Raw genomic sequence first — 19405 nt, forward strand, 5'->3', positions numbered from 1 at the left:
TAATGAGGATGAAGATTCACCACTCAAGCTCTATATACTCTGGTAACCTATGTCCCTATTAACACTTTCAAAAATCTGGAGATAATCAATGTAGGTGAGAACTAACCACTGATCAGCAAATAAATTTATAAAACTGCCCCAAAATAAAATGGGTACATTCACTGTTATGTTACTAACATTACCACCGATTTACAGGACTGTTTTTACAGTTAAGATTTTTAAAATGTAAAGACATAAAATATTATTGCATACCTAAAAGGTCAGATACCTTTTTAATAAAGTCATTTACATTTTAAATATGTCAAAATTCAGATTGAAACTTAAAATCAGTTTATTAACTCAACTTTTGTGCCAAAGGGTACAACTTTTAGGTTTGCTATTTAATAGTGACTGAAGCAAAACAAGTAGTGAAGGATCAACCCCACTCCCTCCTCATTGCCTTGGTGCTGATGTCTTACCTGTAGGAGAACCCCTTCCTAGAAATGATGGTTTTGGTTCAGATGGTGGTTCTATTTAGCGGGGCACAGTAAGAAGAAGCAAGTAAGATTTCCCCAATTTTCTGCTAGGACTTGGCTAACTGAAAAGCAGCACAAGGCTAGAATCAGAACCAGGGTTTCAGGATCCAAGTCCAGTTATCCTTCTAAAGGAAATATTTCTCTAGAATATACATCTATAACCCTATGAAATGGTCTCTTCAGTTATTTTTTTGTGTGTGTGCTGGGGATTGAACCCAGGGGCACTTAGCCACTGACCACATCCCCAGCCATTTTTGATATTTTATTTTGAGACAGCCTGTTGCTAAATTGCCTAGGGCCTTGCTAAGTTGCTGAGACTAGCTTTGAACTTGTAATCCTCCTGGTCTCAGTCTCCTGAGCTGCTGGGATTACAGGTGTGTACCACTGCGCCTAGCCTCAGTTCAGATTCTTAATCTGTACATTTCTTTTTCAAAACTGTTGTCCCCTGCAGTTGATTTGATTACGCAATGAATGGCTTTGAAGCTATTTCTGGAGCAGGTGTTGAAGCTTGGGAAAGAGTTTTAATGCATTCTGGGTTGTCACTTCTATCACTTCTTCCACTGAGATCCCTTTCACTTGGGCAATATATTCTGCTGAAATAGAAATGTTGCAGGGCTCATTCCGTATCTGAAACAGAACAAAACAGGTACTAATTCAAACATGACATTCAAGGGAAGCAGATCCTTGGAGACTGTAGATAAAACAGACGAAAATGAGTTGGTAAAAAAACAACTGATAAGCCCTTCAACAGATGAATGGATAAAGAAAATGTGGAATATATACACAATGGAATATTACCCAGCCATTTGCCAGTAAATGGATGGATCTGGAGACTATCATGCTAAGCAAAATAAGTCAATCCCCCCAAATCAAAGGCCAAATGTTCTCCCTGATATGCGGATGCTAACACACAATAAGGGGTAGGGAAAGGAAGAACAGAAGCTCAGTGGATTAGACTAAGGGGAACGAAGGGAGGGAGGGGGGATGGGAATTGAAAAGACAGTAGAATGAATCAGAAATAACTTTCCTATGTTTATATATAAATATGACCAGTGTAACACCACATCATGTACAACCACAAGAATGGGACCCTAATTAGAATAAGTTATACTCCAAGTATGCATAATGTCAAAATACACTCTACTGTCACATATATCTAAAAAGAACAAAAAAAACTGATAATATTTTTTTATCTGATAAGGTCATCTTGATTTTTCTTTTAAATCAATTTACTTTTTAAAATTAGTCTTTTTTTTTAAATAAGTAGATGAAGGCAGGAGAGAAGGTATGTCTGCAATGTTGATTCTAAGTCTATGACCCTCTTGCCTTGGGGTATTAACTATTGAAGTCCCAAGTTCTTAGCATATGAAGCAATATGTAGTGACCACTTGGAGACTAGCTTGCTGATGGATTAACTGTTCTTCAGTTTGTTGCGTAAGAGTGCTTGGTCCCTTACCTCACAGGTTATATGATAGTTTGACTAAAAGAAAAATACCATCGGGTGCACTGGAAAGACCAGATAGACCATGTACTAGAATTTCACTGATTCAAGATGCATTCCTCCCCACTCCATCTTAACATCTCTGAAGTGGATATATATTCTCCTGACACTCAGTAGCATGTCTTAGAACAACAGGCAGTGTTTTTTCTTTCTTAAGATATTGTATCTGTAATCAGTAGCATTTAGATTTGATGAAATAAATACTGTTGATTAATAAGCATCTACTCATGGTGGTAATATTCAGAAGCATAAAATTGTTAAGGTTAAAAAAAACCCTTAGTAATTAATGTAGCCTAACAAAACAATAAAAGTTTTGCACAAATATTTATGTTCAAGTATGCTCACATTGTTTATAATACAATCTAAATGACCAATATTTAATTTTAACACTGAAATATTATATAACTTAAATATGCTGAGGAAAGTATATTTATTAACATAGGCAGAGGTTCATCACATAAAAGGAAGTAATATGTTCAGGCTAATCCTATTTTTATGAAATATATGTGTATGTGCATACATGGACATAAAAAGTCTGGAAGGAAAGAGAACTTACATTTATTTAGTGCTTTTTTATAGATGAGTCTCTGTTCTAAACTTTTCATGGAGTATTTCATTTAATCCTCAAAATAACTCCATGCAATAGGTACTATTACTAGTAGTGTATCTTTTTTATAGGTAAAAGGACTTCCTAAACAATTAGCAAGAAGAACCTAAGCAATCTGACATTAGAGTTTATGCTTGTAACTATTGTACTATAGGGGTAACTTCTGTGTGGCAGATAGTTTTAATTTCTTGTTCACCCTCTTCTGTGTTTTTTAACTTTCTGGGACAAACATTTAGTGCTGGGGATATAGTTCAGTGGTACAGCCCTGGCTAGTGAGACTGTGGGTTTGATACCCAGCAACAACAAAAAAAAAAAAAAAAAAAGAAAAGAAAAAAAATGTACATATGTGTGTGTGATACACACACACACACACACACAATCTATATACACACACATACGTACACAAATAACACATACACACACAAAAAATAGCATTTAGCTTAACAAAAAGCATATTTTAAAAATCTAGAAATTTTATTTATTGAAAAATATTGAATATACAAGGCACTATATCACAAACTCAGTTTTTGTTAAATCACCTAAATACAAATAAAAAACTGAGTTATAATAGCATTCAAAATTTATTCTTGTTTAGGAGAAAAATGCTAGATCCTTTTCTTTCATTGAACACAAGTCAGGAGAGTAATTCTATACCATTCTGACCTAAACCCAAATAGAAAAAAGAAATTATGGTCTTCTACTTTCTAATTCCTGGCTTTTATATTCTGATAAAAGATGACTTATAAAAATGTAGTTAACTGGACATTAATTAGCATAATTCACATTGCAATTACAAATAACTGTCATTTGTTAATAATTACATAATGATCTCTGCTGCTTCCAGACCTCCACATTTTAAAGGCCAGTTCTCTGAATTTGGGAGATGTGGAGACACAGATCTGACGGGCATCACAAGCACTTATCAGATTGTACATTATGAGCTAACTCTAACAGACACTGTCTAAAGCAAATAAAGCAGATGCTATGGCTTCCTTTCAGCAAATAATTTAAAACAGTAGCAATATGAAAGTATGAAATTTAAAAGATAATTGTGGTCTACAATAACAAAATGAGATACTCAAGCAAAGATCAGATACATACATCTATGATTCTATCAATACTTGTAATGAAAGAAATACATTATAACATGCTAATTAAAAGGAGAAAAATGAATATTTATTCATCGCCTACAATACACTAGCTGCTGTTAGGTGCTTTCACATACCTTCATGTAGTCCTCACTATAATCCTTGAAGTATTTTATTATTTTACCCACATTTTATAAATGAAAAAACAGTTTCAGAGAGATTAAAAAGCTTGCCCAAAGTCATCTAGTCAGTCACAGAGACAAAATTTGAATCAAATCTTGCTGACTCCAGACACTCAAGTTTTTTTTTTTTTTTTTTGAGAGCAGTGGCAGGATTTATTAGAGCAACAGAAGTCAGGCAAGCGGTGCTCCCCACGCGGAGGGATCCCCAGAGGGGTCCCAGAGTGGCTGCTGTCCAGGGGTGTGCATGGACCCACAGGGTTACGGGAGCTGGCCCCTGTCCCATCCTGGGTATGGCACCCAGTGTCCTCCAGTTCTTCATGTGCTCTGTGCACACCTGCTTCTCGTGGTGGGGTCTGGGTACCCAGGCAGTGGATCTCTCGCTACCAGTTACTTTCTTCCCTCTGGTTGCGCAGGAGTCGACCTGGTCTGTGCCCAGATCCTCAGCCCTGTGGCAGAGACCTGACCCCGAAGGAGCCCAGGTTTCCTGTCTGCCCCTTTGAACACCTTTTCCTGCCTCACTGTGACAGATGGATTCCAGGAAATGGGAAGCTCAGGGTTTTCCTTCTGCCCATCTAGTGAGAAAGGTTGCCGAGGGAGGCAGGGAGGGGTGGAGGCCGAGAGCAGATTTCTTCCTCTTCCTTTCCCAACCTCTGTGCTTAAAGGGGCGATCTCTCGCCTGGGTTTCTAAGTTTGTTTTGTTCACTTAACAGAAGATCTCCAGATGACATGTGTGAGCCTGGCGATCTCTGACATGACCATCTCCTACATTCTCCACAGTGAAAGTGTCTAAGTTTTAGAGGAATGGACAGCACTGGCCGTTACTCACTGGTCATGAAGGGTTTTGTCACATTCTGATTATTGTTGTATATTCAGTATTTGCAAGAGTTCGTTACAAAAAATTGCCCTTAATAAATGTGCGCTGAGCGGCGGGTGTGGTGTGCACCCCTGTAATCTCAACAGCTCAGCAGGCTGAGGCAGGAGGATCAAGCTCAAGGCCTGCCTCAGCAACTTGGCCCTGAGTAACCCACAGAGACCTCATCTCAAAATAAAATAGGGCCGGGAGTGTGGCTCAGTGGTTAAGTGCCCCTGGGTTAAATCCCCAGTACCAAATAAAATAAAACAAATAAACAAAAAACAACTAACAAGCAAAATCCGCTGAGTGCATAAGCCAGATGTGTTTCCAAGGAGAGGCAGATGTCCTCACTGCCCCCCGCGATGGCCTTTGGGCTGCGGGCCATCTGGGGCGAGCTTCTGGGTGCGGCCCAGGTGACCTGCCTGCCAGTGTGCTCACTGTGCCCCGGGCTCCGCCCTGGGGTGAACCCGCCTCTGGTGCTTCACGAGGTAGGAGGCATCTGCGAACGCCTTCCCGCACTGGGCGCACACGTGGGGCTTGCGCCCGGTGTGCGTCTTCCGGTGCAGGCCGAGGCCCAGCTTGCGGCTGAAGGCCTTCCCGCACTCGGCGCAGCGGAAGGCCTTCTCGCCGCTGTGGGTCTTCCTGTGCGTGAGGAGGTTGAACTTCTGCAGGAAGGCCTTCCCGCACCTGTCGCACTGGTGGGGCTTCTGCCCGGTGTGGATCCCCCGGTGCTGCAGGAGGTTCTTCTTCTGGTTGAAGGTGCTGCCACACTCCTTGCACGCGAAGGCCCGCGCTCCGGCGTGGATCTTCTCGTGGTCGACCACGTTGGACTTCTGGGCAAAGGCCCTGCCGCACACGCGGCACCGGTAGGGCTTCTCCCCAGTGTGCATCCGGCGGTGTCTCAGCAGGTCCGACTTGAACACGAAGGCCTTGGCGCAGTCCGTGCAGCCGTGGGGCCTCTGCCCCGTGTGGACCTTCTGGTGCTGGGCGAGGGCCGACTTGAGCTTGAAGGACTTGCCGCACTGGCCGCAGCCGTAGGCCTTCTCGTCGCTGTGGATCTTCTCGTGATTGGTGCGGGCGGATTTCCAGGAGAAGGCCTTGCCACAGACCCTGCAGGCGTAGGGCTTCTCCTGGGCATGCGTCCGCTGGTGCTGGACCAGGTTCGGCTTCTGCTTGTAGGCCTTGCCGCACTCGGAGCACTGGTGCGGCTTCTCCGGGGCGTGCGTCTTCTGCTGCGTGCGCAGCCGGCGTCGCTCCCCGAACACGCTGCCACACTGGCCGCCCGCGAGGGACCCCTCCGCACCAGGCACCCCGAGGCGACCCTGAAGGCCCGACTTTGCGCTCAAGGACTCTCTACAGGCGTTGCATTCAAAATGCTTCTCCACACCTTTGAAGGGTTTGTGGCCAATTGATTTCCCACATCTATTACATTTATGTGAACTATTCTCGTCTTTCGTATCTGAACGATGTTTTAAGTGCGTTCCACACGGGTCTCGGTCTCGGAGCCTGCGTCTTGAGAGAACCTCCTCTAGGCTCAGTGCAACCATCTCCTGGTGTGGGGTGCCTCTCCGCCTGCTCCTGGTCAGCACTTGTGTGTCCACCGACGCAGCTTCTCTCTGGGGATTTCTCACCACAGCCCATGGCCTGCAAACCTGCCCCTCAACGTTCCAGGCTTTTTCTGCGCTAGGGCTCTGCACCCCGGCCTCCGCCGGCCACGGCTCCTGGCCTCGCTCCAGCCTTAGGATCACGTCCGGTGGGGTGGTTTCTTCTCGGCCTGCCAGGAAGACCAGGTTGCTGTAGTTCTCCAAGGTCACCTCCTGGTACAGACGTCTCTGTTCGGGATTCAGACACTGCCACTCCTCCTGGGTGAAGGTCACAGCGATGTCCTCGAAGGTCAGCCCTCCCCGTGGCTGATTCCCCATCTGCATAAAGACGCCCGCGGGTTCCCGAGGCCTGGAAAGGCCAAGCGGAGACCACAGGGCCGCAGATGTGCGCCAGCCCAGCCTCCGGGCTGAGTCTGCAGGACGGCAGAGGCTCCAAGGGGGACGTGTCCTCCAGGGAGCCGCGGTCACCAGCCAGGGGATGCAACGCCGGCGCCCTTCCTGCCGACACTGAGTTTTATTACATCATTATAATTGCATAAATTAGGGCATTCTCCCTATCAAATAATATTCTTCGGAGTACAAAAGTTTTATGTAGAAAAGAACTCAATACAAACCCTCAACTTATCATTAGGATTCCATTGTATTTACATTATACTGAGGATCACAGCTAAACTGAAGCAGCTAAAATGAAATATACAACCTAAATAATATAAAAATTGAAAAATCATTTACCTGTTTTTCGGGTCCTAGCACAGGTGAATCTGTTTCTAAGCAGATAGAAGTTAAAGGCAACTGTTTCACAAGTTTCTGCTTCTTAGAGAAAAGAGAAAACCAATACAATTAAAACATGAGAAACAGATAAAATAAGGAGCATTAAATCCACATGCCAATGCATCATTCTAGAAGAAAATAAAAGTCAGGCTTCAGTACTAAACTAATAAATACTACGTGGATGCCTACTATGTTCATATCATTCCATTATTAACAGTATTAAAATTATAAACATTGCAAACTTATCCCAAGCTTCTAATAATAACCATAGCAAAAATGAGGTATAGCCATCAAGAAATTCAAACATCTGATGCCTTCTGAAAGACCCAAAGAAGAGACTTCTGTCATTGATTCACTGTTGCCAGATTCAGTATTTCTTTCTATCTACCTTTAATTTTTTGAGAAACTACCAAACTGAGTGGGTGTGAAGTGGCACCTCACTGTGCCTTTGATTTGGATTAACACAATGGAGAAAAATGTTGAGCATTTTTATGCACGTATGGTCATTTGTATGTTTTCTTTAGAGAAGTATCTTTGTAAATCCTTTGCCAGTTTTTAAAATCAGGTTCTTTTAAAATTGTTGAGGTGTATTGGTACATTATATATTCTAGATACTAGAACTTTATCAGATATATGACTTGCAAACATTTTTTCTCTTTATGTGGGTGTCTTTCCACTTAATTGACAGTATGCTTTGAAGTATAAAAATCTCTTTTTTTTAATTTCAGAAGTTTTGAATTTTGATAATGTCTAACATCTGTTTTTTTCTTTGGTTGCTTATGTTTTATTGTAGCTAGGAAACCATTGCAAAATCCAGGTCAAAATATTAAGACCTGTTTTCTTCTGAGAGTTTTAAAAATTTTAGCTCTTATATTTAGTATATAATCTAGTTCTTTTTAAAAAATATTTTTTTAGTTGTAGGTGGACACCTTTATTTTTATTTATTTATTTTTATGTGGTGCCCAGAATCAAACCCGGTGCCTCACAAACACTAGGTGAGCACTCTACCACTGAGCCACTACCCCAGCTCCTATAATCTAGTTTTAAATTAATTTTTATATATATGTGAGATAGAGACCTGAGATTATATTTTTGAAATGTGACTAGAATAGTTTCATAAGTATGTTGTCAAAGCCTATATTTTAAAGTACCTTTCACAAAGTGTCAGATGATAAGTTTTAGTGAAAGAACTTACCTGTTTACTTCTTATGATAGAAGGTGGAATGGAGAAGTACCACCCAGCTCTTACTCCTTCCATGGCTACAGATGGCCGACCATCAAATGCATGCAGCAATACCTTGTCAGCACCTCCGAAAATTAAAGATAAATCAGAGTTCCATTTTGTTTCCTTAACAAGAGTTTTTCTCATTAATCAAATTGGACAACAGAAATTTGAAATTTTAAGTAATCTCGGTCACTATGATATAAAGGCAAAATTCTATGACTTCAGAATAGATAAATATAATGTTCAATGAATAGATCCAAAAATATTCTTTAGCTGGGTGTGGTGGCGCATACCTATAATCCTAGTGGCTTGGGAGGCTGAGACAAGAGGATTGCAAGTTCAAAGCTAGCCTCAGCAATGGTGAGGTGCTAAGCAACTCAGTGAGACCCTGTCCCTAAATAAAATACAAAATAGGGCTGGGGATGTGGCTCAGTGGTAAAGTGCCCCTGAGTTCAATCCCTAGTACCCAAAAAAAAATTCTTTAAAATAAAATTAAAACATAATTTTAAAAACAATTATTTTAACTTCCTATACCATTAGATAGTTTTCCAGAAGTCTTCGTACTATCAAATTATTGTCCCTAATAGAAGATTTTTAGGCAGTCAAATTTATTTTCCTAAAAAAAATGCTAATGGAAGAAGAAATGGAGAGTTAGATGATTCACAAATAAAACAGTCGGAATGGCTTCAAAAAATCGACTCTAGTTGTTAAAGGACAGTTGCTCAGTCAGCATAAAAATCATGTTTTCAGTGTTTTCAGAAGGGTTCAGTATTCATCACTGAGAAATACAATGCTTTCTAGTTGCAGACAATTATATAGACTTCATTGTTTGACGGTGTTTTCTCAAATGCTAAGTATAACTATGGGTTATGACAATAAATAGGCTATGAAATCAATTTAGTAGGTGATAACAGACAAGCATGGGCTTGCATACACTTAAATATATTTACATACAAACACACATATATGTGCTGCTTATTAAACATATTAGTTTTTAATGTGCATATGAGTTTCAAAATAAAGAAAATTTCTTACTGTGGATGACATTTTTTTGAAAAATAATGCTGTAAGATTTGTTTTTACTTTAGGGACAACTGTGAAGATGACAGTACATTTTTTGTACGTTGACCACAATCTGTACAGTACAATTTTGTGAAGCAACAGCCAGAAAACTTACAAAACACTGACCCAAGGAGATTGTTGTGTGATTGCCCTGCCTTGCCTTGTTTTCTTCTTTCATGTTACTCAAGGTGATTTAGAAATTGGAGCTACTGACAGGTGTGATGGTGCACACCTGTAATCCCAGCAGCTTGGGAAGCTAAGGCAGGAGGACTGCAAGTTCAAATTCACCCTCAGCAACTTATTGAGGACCTAAGCAACTCAGTGAGACCTTGTCTCTAAATAAAATATACAAAAAGGGCTGGGGATGTGGCTTGGTGGTTAAGCCCCACTGAATTCAATCCCTGGTATCAAAAAAAAAAAAAAAAAAAAAAAAGAAATTGGAGCTGTTTTTAAAAAATATATTTTTCAGTTGTTGATGGGCCTTTATTTTATTTATTTTTATGCGGTCCCGAGAATTGAACCCAGTGCCTCACACATGCCAGGCAAGCACTCTACCACTGAGCTACAACCCCAGTCTGGAGCTGCTAATTTTTAAAGTAAGGAATATAAATTACTTGATTCAAATTTTCATTTGCTCTATTCTGTCCTGATAAATGTAATTGTGTGAAACGCTTGTAAAAAGCAGCCTGACTTGCAAAATCACCTTAGTTAATTTCTACCTTTGCTCTTGCCTCATTCCCTTCCCTTTAAGAAGTCAAATTAAAACATGGCTTGCTCTATGAGATTATAAACTAGAAATATCAAACTTGAAGATTAGGCACATTTCTCTCAGGAACCTACATACCTTGTTCCTGTAAGAGGCTGATGGTTGGTCTTCCAGCTGAGCGTGAGTGAACGTTTCTGTTTAATAACAACAAAATTCTTTTTAATACTTGGAAATCTGAAAGTATTGTTTTTGTTCAATGATTCAGAAAAAAGAGTTGTAGAACTCCATTTAAGGAGGATTCTTTGGTCATTATTTAATTTGCTCTCTAGCTATTAATGTAGAAAGAAAAGTAAACGTACAGAGGCAAATTTAGTCTTTTGGCTAATTGGACCTGTCTGATTAGGACTTGTCTTTGCTCTTCCTTCTGCTTATCAGTGTTAGCAAATCTGGGAGAGAAATCTAGTCCAACCTGTAACAGAAAAATAAAGAAAATTACATATTTATGGTTTAATAAATCCCCAAAGAGATTTTGTGAATCAGTGCTATGTAGCAAAAATACAACATGAGCCACATTTGGAATTCATATTTTATAGTAGTCACATTAAAAACATTAACAAAAAAAGTGAAATTAATTTTAATAAAAAACTTTATTTAACCCAATATATTCAAATATCATTTTAACATGTAAGAAAACCTGAGTTTTTTTATATTCTTTTTTTGGGAGAGGGTACTAAGACTTTTAGATTCACTATGTGTTTTACACTTACTGCACACCTCAATTTGGAGGAGTCATATTTCAAGTGTTCAACAGCTGCATGTGGTTATCACACTGGACAGCACAGATTATAGATGACTGTTTCTTTGGATACTATTTTGGCATACATTCTATATTCTAAATTTGAATGTTATTCTTCTATCTTTAATAAGAAATGAACTTTATTAATAGGTGATGAAACTATTTTACCATTATAACAAATAAAATAACTTAAATAAAAATGTTCTTCAATTATAAACTATAACCTATTTAAAGTTTGTTTTTAAATTACTTGTGAAGGGATACACACACACACTTTAACTGACCAAAGCAAAAGAGAAAAAAAAAAGCAAAGTGCTCTAAGTATAGTTTCTCTCATTAATATAAGCCGATGGTTTTCTATTCTTTCATCCCCATGCTCTCGTGCTTTCATTGAGGAACTATCAACAAATTCAGCTGAATGAAGTGAACATAATTATTCCAGTCAGTTATAATCACCAATATGAAACTAAGGATTATTTTCACATACTGTATGTGTATCATTTGGAGGTGTACATTAGAAGTTGTCTAATCAGCCAATGGGTCTTTACCTCTCCAATTGCCAACAACCGATCCTTATATTTCTCAATGATAGGCAAAGCTAAATCCAAATCCTGGAAGAACAAAAAGTAAATTTGTTAAAATGGAAGAAAGGTACTAATATTTCTGTGCACTAGGATCTATGCTATGATGATACTTTACATACATTTAATGCACTTAATCAGTTAATGAACTAAGAATAGTAACCCTTCTATATTTTTGAGTACTTCTACCTATAAATCTGAGTAGAAACATGTCCCATACCTACTTAGGTTATACAAATATGTCTTTTCAATGAAGAGTCCCACTTAAACATTGCCTTCTGTTTACAGACGTTTCCTGACAGTTAGTTAGGAAGTCTAATTTTGTAAAATTTCGGATTTTCATAGCCAAGTGGATCTTTTAAAAACATAAATCTCATCTTGTCACTCCACTCTTTACATCCTCTACTGCATGTAAACTAAAATTGAAAAAGGTCTTTATGAGATGTCTGTCCGATTCTTCTGATTGTATCATTATCACTTTCTCCCTCCTTCTAGCCATATTGGCTTTCTATTTCTTCAATTCCCAGTACTTCAAAAAACAAAAACAAACTAAACAAAACAACAGCAGCAAAACACCATCCACAATTCCTATCAAATAATCATTTTTTATTTTTTTTCAAAGCACTTAGTGCTATCTAAAGTTTTCTGGTTTCTCTAATTGTTGATTGTATGCCACATCTAAAATCTAGCTTCCATGAGGGGGATTTATTCACTGTCAGGTCTCTAGGGCTCAGAACAGGGGCTGGCACATGTAGCTGCTCAGTAAACATAGGTTAACTAAATGAATGCTTATGGGAATAGACCTCTATATAAATAGTAGAGATCTTACAGAGTGCTGTCCTGCTGTGGTTTCCCACATTTTGGGATCGTGATTCTCTGGCAATTTAGCTAATTGTATCATACTCAACAACTCAGGAGAATAAGAGGATAAGCGTTTTTACCTGCAGTGAATTAAAAGCAATTTTTTTTTTTTTTTTTTTTTTTTTTTTTGGTACCAGGGATTGAACTCAGGGGTGCTTAATCACTGAATCACATTCCCAGTCCTTTAATTTTTTTTTTTTTTTTTTTTTTTTTTTTTTTGAGACAGGGTCTTACTAAGTTGCTCTGGGCCTCGATAAATTGCAGAGGCTAGCTTTGAACTCATGACCCTTCTGCCTCAGCCTCCAGAGGTGCTGGAATAACAGGCATGTGCCACCATGTCCTGCAAAGCAATTTTATTTTGCAATAAAAATATATGCTGTTATGGTTTGGATATGAAGTATCCCTCAAAAGCTCCTGTTAATGCAGGAGTATTTAAATGTAAAATGATTAGAGTATGAGATCTAATCGGTCTAACATGGCTAGAGGACGTGAGTCACTGCGGGCATGCCCTGAAAGGGTTGTTCTTCTTGCAGTCCCTCTTTCTCTCTCTACTTCCTGATCTCACCATGAGGGAAGCAGCTTTCCTGCACTGGGCCCTTCCCCCATGGTGTGCTGCCTCACTCAGAGCAATGGAGTTGGCCATCTATGGATGGAAATTTCTGAAACTGTGAGTCCCAAATCAACTTTACCCCCTCTAAGTTGTTCCTGCCTGGTATTTTGGTCACAGTGATGAAAAGCTATCTAAAACATATGCAAAATTCATTCACTTCTCTACTTGCACTACTACCACTCTGGTTTAACCCATCATCATTTCTCTCGTGGACCACTGCAATAGGCTTCTAATTATTCTCCCTTCTTCCTTTTTTGCTCTCTTCAAAATTCATTCATCATACCATAGACAAGGGAACCTCTTTAAAATATAGATCACATCTTGTCACCATCTTTAATGTAGGAATATGCTAAATACATTAGTATGAAAATCAATGGCCCTATAACATATTCATAGGTAACCAAAAGGTAATTACTTCTTTAAAATGGGTCTATCAACCCTCTCTCTCTCTCTTTTTTCCTTCCTTTGGTGGTGCTAGGAATTGGAACCCAGGACCTTATGCATGCTAGGCAAGCATTCTACCAACTGAGCTACATCCCCAGCTCTATTAACTCTCTTACATAACAAAGAACTCAAGAAATTGTGCATCTTCAATGATGCTGAGTCAGGAGACAAGCATGAAATATAACATATTGATTACTGTGCATCAGTGAGACCTTGTAGACAGGATGTTTTCAGAGAGAGTATAACATCAATGCAATTTAATAGATTGATAGCAATTCTGCAGAGATGCTTCCATATTCAAAGAATTCATCTGTTCCCTTATCACATTATACCTGTGAAACTTTCTTTCTTTTTCTAAATATTCTATCACTATTTTTGTCAAAGAAATATGAACACAAGACAAAAAAAATGGGAAAAATCATTTGTAATTCTACCAGATTGTCATAATTACTATCAATTCTATTTTTCTTTCCTGTCTTTTCTTTGTGGAATATATTTTTACATGATGTTACTAACAGTCAATAAACTTACTTGGTATAAACTTATTCTCTATAAATAATGTTGTAACAAATATCTTTGTGAAAGAATGGATTATTTTCATAGAGTATAAATTATAAAAAAGGAAGATAACTGGATCAAAAGTTATCACCTGGGGCTGGGGTTGAGTTCAGTGGTACAGCACTTGCCTAGCATGTATGAGGCACTGGGTTTGATCCTCAGCACCACATAAAAATAAATAAATAAAATAAAGGTATGTCCATCTACAAATAAAAAAAATTTTAAAAAGTTATTACCATTTTTTATGGTTTTTGTATTATAGGACTATTACCTTTAATGTAACACTTCTTTGATCTTCTGGTGAAAGTCCTTGAACTGGGTGAATACCCAAGCATGGCAGGATAAATCCACTGTATCTAAAAGTGTGGGATAAATTAAGAAAGCAGGAATATAGAGTAGGTGACTACAGTGTCACTCTAAAGAATAAGTAGAAAAGAATCTTACTTTAGGACTATGTTAATATGCTTTTTTCCTCCCTGCTTTCTTTAAAAATAAATATTTGATGTTATATAACTGATATGTGCCCTTAATAGAAACTCTTAAAAATTTTAATTAGAAAAAGCACCTTTCTGAAAGTTGTATAATCTTTTCAAATTCTCCTGAATGTTCAGCAACTGCCACAAGGGCCATAACATTGGCCTGGGGAAAAAAAAAAAAGAATAGTTAAGAGTCCTAAACAATACACACATTTAATTTAAATTCAAATTTAAAATTTAGTTACTTTTATTTATCCAAGCTTTTTTTATTAATATAATAAAAATGGCTACCACTAAGTACTTACTGTTTCAGGCCCCAGATTCAGTGAATATAAATACTACTTCTCTTAATATATACAGACCTAGAAGGTACATATTATTATAATCCATTGTATGGATCAGTAGACAGAGTTTTGGATGCAGTCAAATAGCTTACATAGGTCAAACAGCTTACATAGGTCGTTAGGTCTATGGGATTCCAAAGCCCACCTACCTAATTAGGCCACCACAATGAAAGCTGGCTGTGTGTAAAAAGATTCTGGCAATCATTTCCAGTTCTACCACTCTCTCCTCCAACCACCCAATAATAAGGATCCAACCCAGGGTCTTGTGCATGCTAGGCAAGTGCTCTACCACTGAGCTGCATCCATAGCCCTTTCTCTAAATCTTGTTTTGAGGCAGGATCTTACCTAGTAGCCCAAGATGGCCTCAAACTCATGATCCTCCTGTCTCAGCTTCCTGAGTAGTTGGCTGTTGAGGGCCGTCTTGGACAAGATGGCGCCTGGCAGTGAGCCAAGGGGCACTGGCTACCAAAATAAGGAAGTGCCCAAAAAAGGCTGCTTGCTTACTAGTTCCTTGGAGACTTGTGACATGTTAACGCCAGGCTCAAGGATTGGCTATCTAATATCATGCCGCGCGTGGACAGCTCGTGATTTATATAGTGCTATGCTGGCATTCCTCTGCATGCTCTCCTGCGTGAGAGAAAGCTGGCTAATAAGCTAGGAGCCTGGGGGAGGAGAGAGGGAGAGAAGAGTAGAAGGGAGATAGGGGAGAACAAAGGAGACAGAAAAACAGGGAGGACGCAATAAATCTCATCAACTAAAGATTGGTGGTGTCTCCTTTCTCCGCGCCAGTTCCGCTGGACGGAACAGTTGGGATCACAGGCATGAGTCACCACACCCAGACTCTACCACTTCCTGAGAAGACCAAATTATGATGGATTTCATAAACATTTCCCAAAATTAATAAGTTTTCTAGTAAATCAGAATGTTTCAAAAAACTTTTATAATATATCCCCAATCTCTAGAATAATGTGAATTTAAGAACTTACAGATGAACCAATCTGTTGTTCTATGGTGCTGGTAAGCAGGGTGGCTGAAAGAATATGCTTTGAATTCAGAGACTAACCTGTCTCTATCACTTCACTAGCATGTGTCTTTGGACACAAGGTCTCTGGGCCTTAATTGTCTCATCTATCAAATAGGAAAAGGTTGACTAAAAAATAGTAACTTCCTCAGAAGGTTACAAAACATTAAGAGAAATAAAATTCAGAAAGGGCTTAGAGTAAGCATTTGTACAAATGCCACTTATTAACAAATGAAAAAACATTAATATAGTATGTCTAAATATTAAACTGTTTCAGGTTGAAATTAGCAGGAAAGACCAAGAAAAAAAGGGGAAAGGACAATTATAAATATTGACTTACCTTTTTGGCTTTTTCTAATACATCATCCAGATCCTAAAATAAGCATAAATTATCACAATTAGATGAATAAGTAAAAGGTCCTTGGCCTGGGTATGTCAACACAGTTGAGGTCCATAAAAAATGACAATGTTAGCAAGGAACAGGATGGTGGAAAGTAAAGAGCCTGCACTGACTCACCTCCTGTCTACTCTCAAGTTAAGTCTAGCTTCTTTTCCCATTGCACTAAAACAGAAAACTCTATTGTCAAACAGCAAGGATATTTCTCTGTTCTCTTCTTACTCTACCCTTCAGCAGCACTAAGAACCCCCCACTCCAGGGGCACTCAGCCATTGAGCCACATCTCCAGTCCTATTTTGTATTTTATTTAGAGACAAGGTCTCACTGAGTTGCTTAGTGCCTCACTTTTGCTGAGGTTGGCTTTGAACTCTTGATCCTCCTGCCTCAGCCTCCCAAGCTGCTGGGATTACAGGCGTAGGCCACCAAGCCCGGCTTACTCTATCCTTCTTGAAAAGAGTTTCCACTCTTGCTTTCCACAGCCACTTTCTCACTGGCAGCTACTTAATAGTTTCTTGACTGGCTTTCCTCCCATTCCTGACTTAGGGCCCCTCTGCTCTTCCCTCTGCACTTGATTAAGGGATCTCATCTGTTCTCAGTTTTAAATATCATTCTCTTGGGGGTGGAAAGCTTGCCTAGCATGTGTGAGGCACTGGTGTTCATCCTCAGCACCACATAAAAATAAATAAAGGCATTGTGTCCAGCTACAACTAGAAACACAATTTTAAAGATAATTTTGTTGAATCTCCAACTTTTATCACTAGCTTGTAACTCTGTCCTAAACCCATGATTCACATTTAACAATGACTATATGACCTCTCCACTTGGATGGATCAGGCTTTCCAACATGTTCCCAGTATGAATATTTCTTTTCTCCCCACAAACCAATTTCTTCTGCTTACCTCCCCACCACATCCCAGTAAGTAGCACCACTATCCTCCCTATAGCACAAGCTATAAATCTGAGACAACTTTGATTTTTCCCTTTCCTTTCCTCTCCCCATCCAATTCCTCAGCAAGTATTATGGATTCTATCTCTAAAATATTTCTTGAATACATCTATTCCTTTCAGACTCCTCCACTATCATTATAGTACTGTTACCAAAAGCTCAGTCCTTGTCCCTGATGCCAATCCCATAACGAGGGCGTGGTTTTGAGGAAAAAAAAAAAAAAAAGAAGTTTCATTGCTTTGCTAGTGAAGGAGAAACACAGGGGACTCCTGTCACAGAGGCTGTGATTCTGCTCATAGGGGGAAGGTGTGTGTGTGTGTGTGTGTGTGTGTGTGTGTGTGTTTATTTATTTATTTATTGAGTGTTTTTTTCATACTTAAGCCAGAAAAATATTCTGATTAAGTAAAACAACAATATACCACAAAATCCACTGCAATTATCCAGAATACTAAAGCCCTTACATAATACTACATATTTTAATATAAAACAGTAGAAACTCATGAGAAACCTCAAAATATTCAAAAACCAGTGTCAGGTACTCAGAAAAAGCTCAAGAATCCCAAATCTCTGAATCCACAAATGAAGAGTTACCTTAAATTGCAATTAACCACCTATATATTTTGTCATAATTGACTTTTTCAAAATTTACAGATAAATCAATACATCTATTTTAAAAGACTACCCTATATAGTTAAGAACCTTACATTAACTTTTATATTCTACTCAGCAAGATGTCTGTTTGAAATAGGGTGCTTTTAAAGAGGTGATTCAGGGGGCTGGGGTTGTAGCTAAGTGGCAGAGTTCTTGCCTAACACATGTGAAGTACTGGGTTTGGTCCTCAGTAGCAGTACATAAAAATAAAGTTAAAAAAAAAAAAAGGTGATTTAAAGGCTACATTCCAGATGTTTTCTGTCCAGAGTTGTAATTCACTTGTTAATTTGGGAGATAGTCATATCTTAGATTTCCCAACTCTGAATGACTTCTGTCCTGTTCCTGCGGTGGGTGTGTGTTCAGGGACAGATAACTTAGATGGCTTAGGACGGAAAAGATAGGTAATCCTGTATCTTCTGAAATTAGGGAGGGGAAAACTATGGAGGGGGAGAGATTAGAGAAGGGAAAGGGGAGAGGAAGAGAAAGAAACATGTCCATTTAAAAATGAACCTAAGTGGCAGAGCAGCAAGGCATATAATCAAAGCATAAAGTGGACTATTGATACAGTACTAAGCATCATCTCTTGTCTAGTACTGCAAAATTCTCTTAACTGGTCTACCTTCCATTCCGCACCTCCATCTACTTGCCACAGCAGCAAAATGATCTTCAAGTGGATATTAGATCCTGTCAGCTTTGTTAACTCCCCAAACCCACTTTTAATGGATCTGAATTGTGCATCTAATGCAATTCAAATTCCATACTGACTTACCTTATCCACCCTCAACAAACCTCTTCAGTCTAGCTTCATTCCTCCCTCTTTCTAGCTCATCAGGTTCATCCAGCCTTTTGGTAAATGCAATATGCTAAATTTTATCCTGGGGGCCTGCAACCTGCCTGCTTTACTAACCACCATATACACAGCCTCTTGCCTTGGCTGGCTCTTTTATTTTCCCAGCCATAAGCATCACCTCCTAAGAAGTTTGCCCCCTGAAATAGACACCCGCTCTTCCTTCTGTTAGCAGTCTCGTTTCCAATGTAGTGGGTAAAACTATAAACTGATTGTGCGCATGTGCGCGTGCGTGTGTTATTCTTTTAGTTTTTATTTTATTCTTTTAGTTTTTTAGTTTGCCTTTCTCCCCCATCAGAACTGGAGCATGCGGTGTGTCATATGGGAGGCCGTTTTCTGGAGAAAATTAAATAAGCCCAGGGGAGGTAAGGAGAAAGGACTACAAGAACCAGAAACGGCAAACATCAACTTTGTGGAGAGTTTACTTTTATCCAGGATCAGGAAGATCTAGGGTCAAGCAGGAAATAGGGCAAGTCTCAAAGGGTCACAGACAAGGCCTGAGGACACTTGGGGGCTTCGTTCTAAGCGGGGAGAGAAATATAATCTGCGGGGGAAAGACGGGGACTCCCCACTCCCGCGAGCCCCGCCTCGCTCTCACATACGCTGTCGAAGTCCGAAGCGGAAAGGTGGCAGTGACAATCTACCAGTCCCACGCCGACCGCCCGCATTGCCACTTCTGCAGCCGCAACTTCCCTAAACACGCCCACCAAGCAAAAGCCGGAACGCTCAGGCTGCGGCCCTTTGAGTTTCAGGCGGGAC

The 19405-nt window shown here is 39.4% G+C and overlaps 1 protein-coding gene across 6 annotated transcripts; it reads right to left on the reverse strand.

Moving 5' to 3' along the window:
- Positions 1-307: 307 nt before the first annotated feature.
- On the reverse strand, positions 308-19369 carry Tatdn3 (TatD DNase domain containing 3). 6 transcript variants are annotated; one of them, XM_047521177.1, is made up of 10 exons: positions 19249-19367; positions 16146-16178; positions 14530-14603; positions 14236-14320; positions 11459-11521; positions 10474-10583; positions 10253-10308; positions 8317-8429; positions 7083-7160; positions 308-1142 (listed from the first exon to the last, which is right to left on the reverse strand). In XM_047521177.1, exons 1-10 carry the CDS (start codon positions 19312-19314, stop codon positions 999-1001), a joined length of 822 nt encoding a protein of 273 aa, XP_047377133.1. In that variant the 5' UTR covers positions 19315-19367; the 3' UTR covers positions 308-998. The 6 variants fall into 6 exon arrangements, with proteins under 6 accessions (XP_047377133.1, XP_047377132.1, XP_047377129.1 ...); XM_047521176.1 differs by having other exon boundaries at positions 7083-7163; XM_047521173.1 differs by lacking the exon at positions 308-1142 and adding an exon at positions 3962-6608 and having other exon boundaries at positions 19249-19369.
- Between the last annotated feature and the right edge of the window lie 36 nt (positions 19370-19405).

Source organism: Sciurus carolinensis, chromosome 12 (genome assembly GCF_902686445.1).
Source record: "Sciurus carolinensis chromosome 12, mSciCar1.2, whole genome shotgun sequence".
Taxonomy (NCBI): Eukaryota; Metazoa; Chordata; class Mammalia; order Rodentia; family Sciuridae; genus Sciurus; species Sciurus carolinensis.

Coding starts and splice junctions, on each gene's coding strand:
- Tatdn3 (XM_047521172.1), bottom strand. CDS start 19,314: ATGCGGGCGGTCGGCGTGGGACTGGTAGATTGTCACTGCCACCTTTCC. Junction 14,321..14,529: donor ATTATACAACTTTCAGAAAG/GTGCTTTTTCTA, acceptor CCACACTTTTAG/ATACAGTGGATTTATCCTGC. Junction 10,309..10,473: donor AAAAGACTAAATTTGCCTCT/GTACGTTTACTT, acceptor GTTATTAAACAG/AAACGTTCACTCACGCTCAG.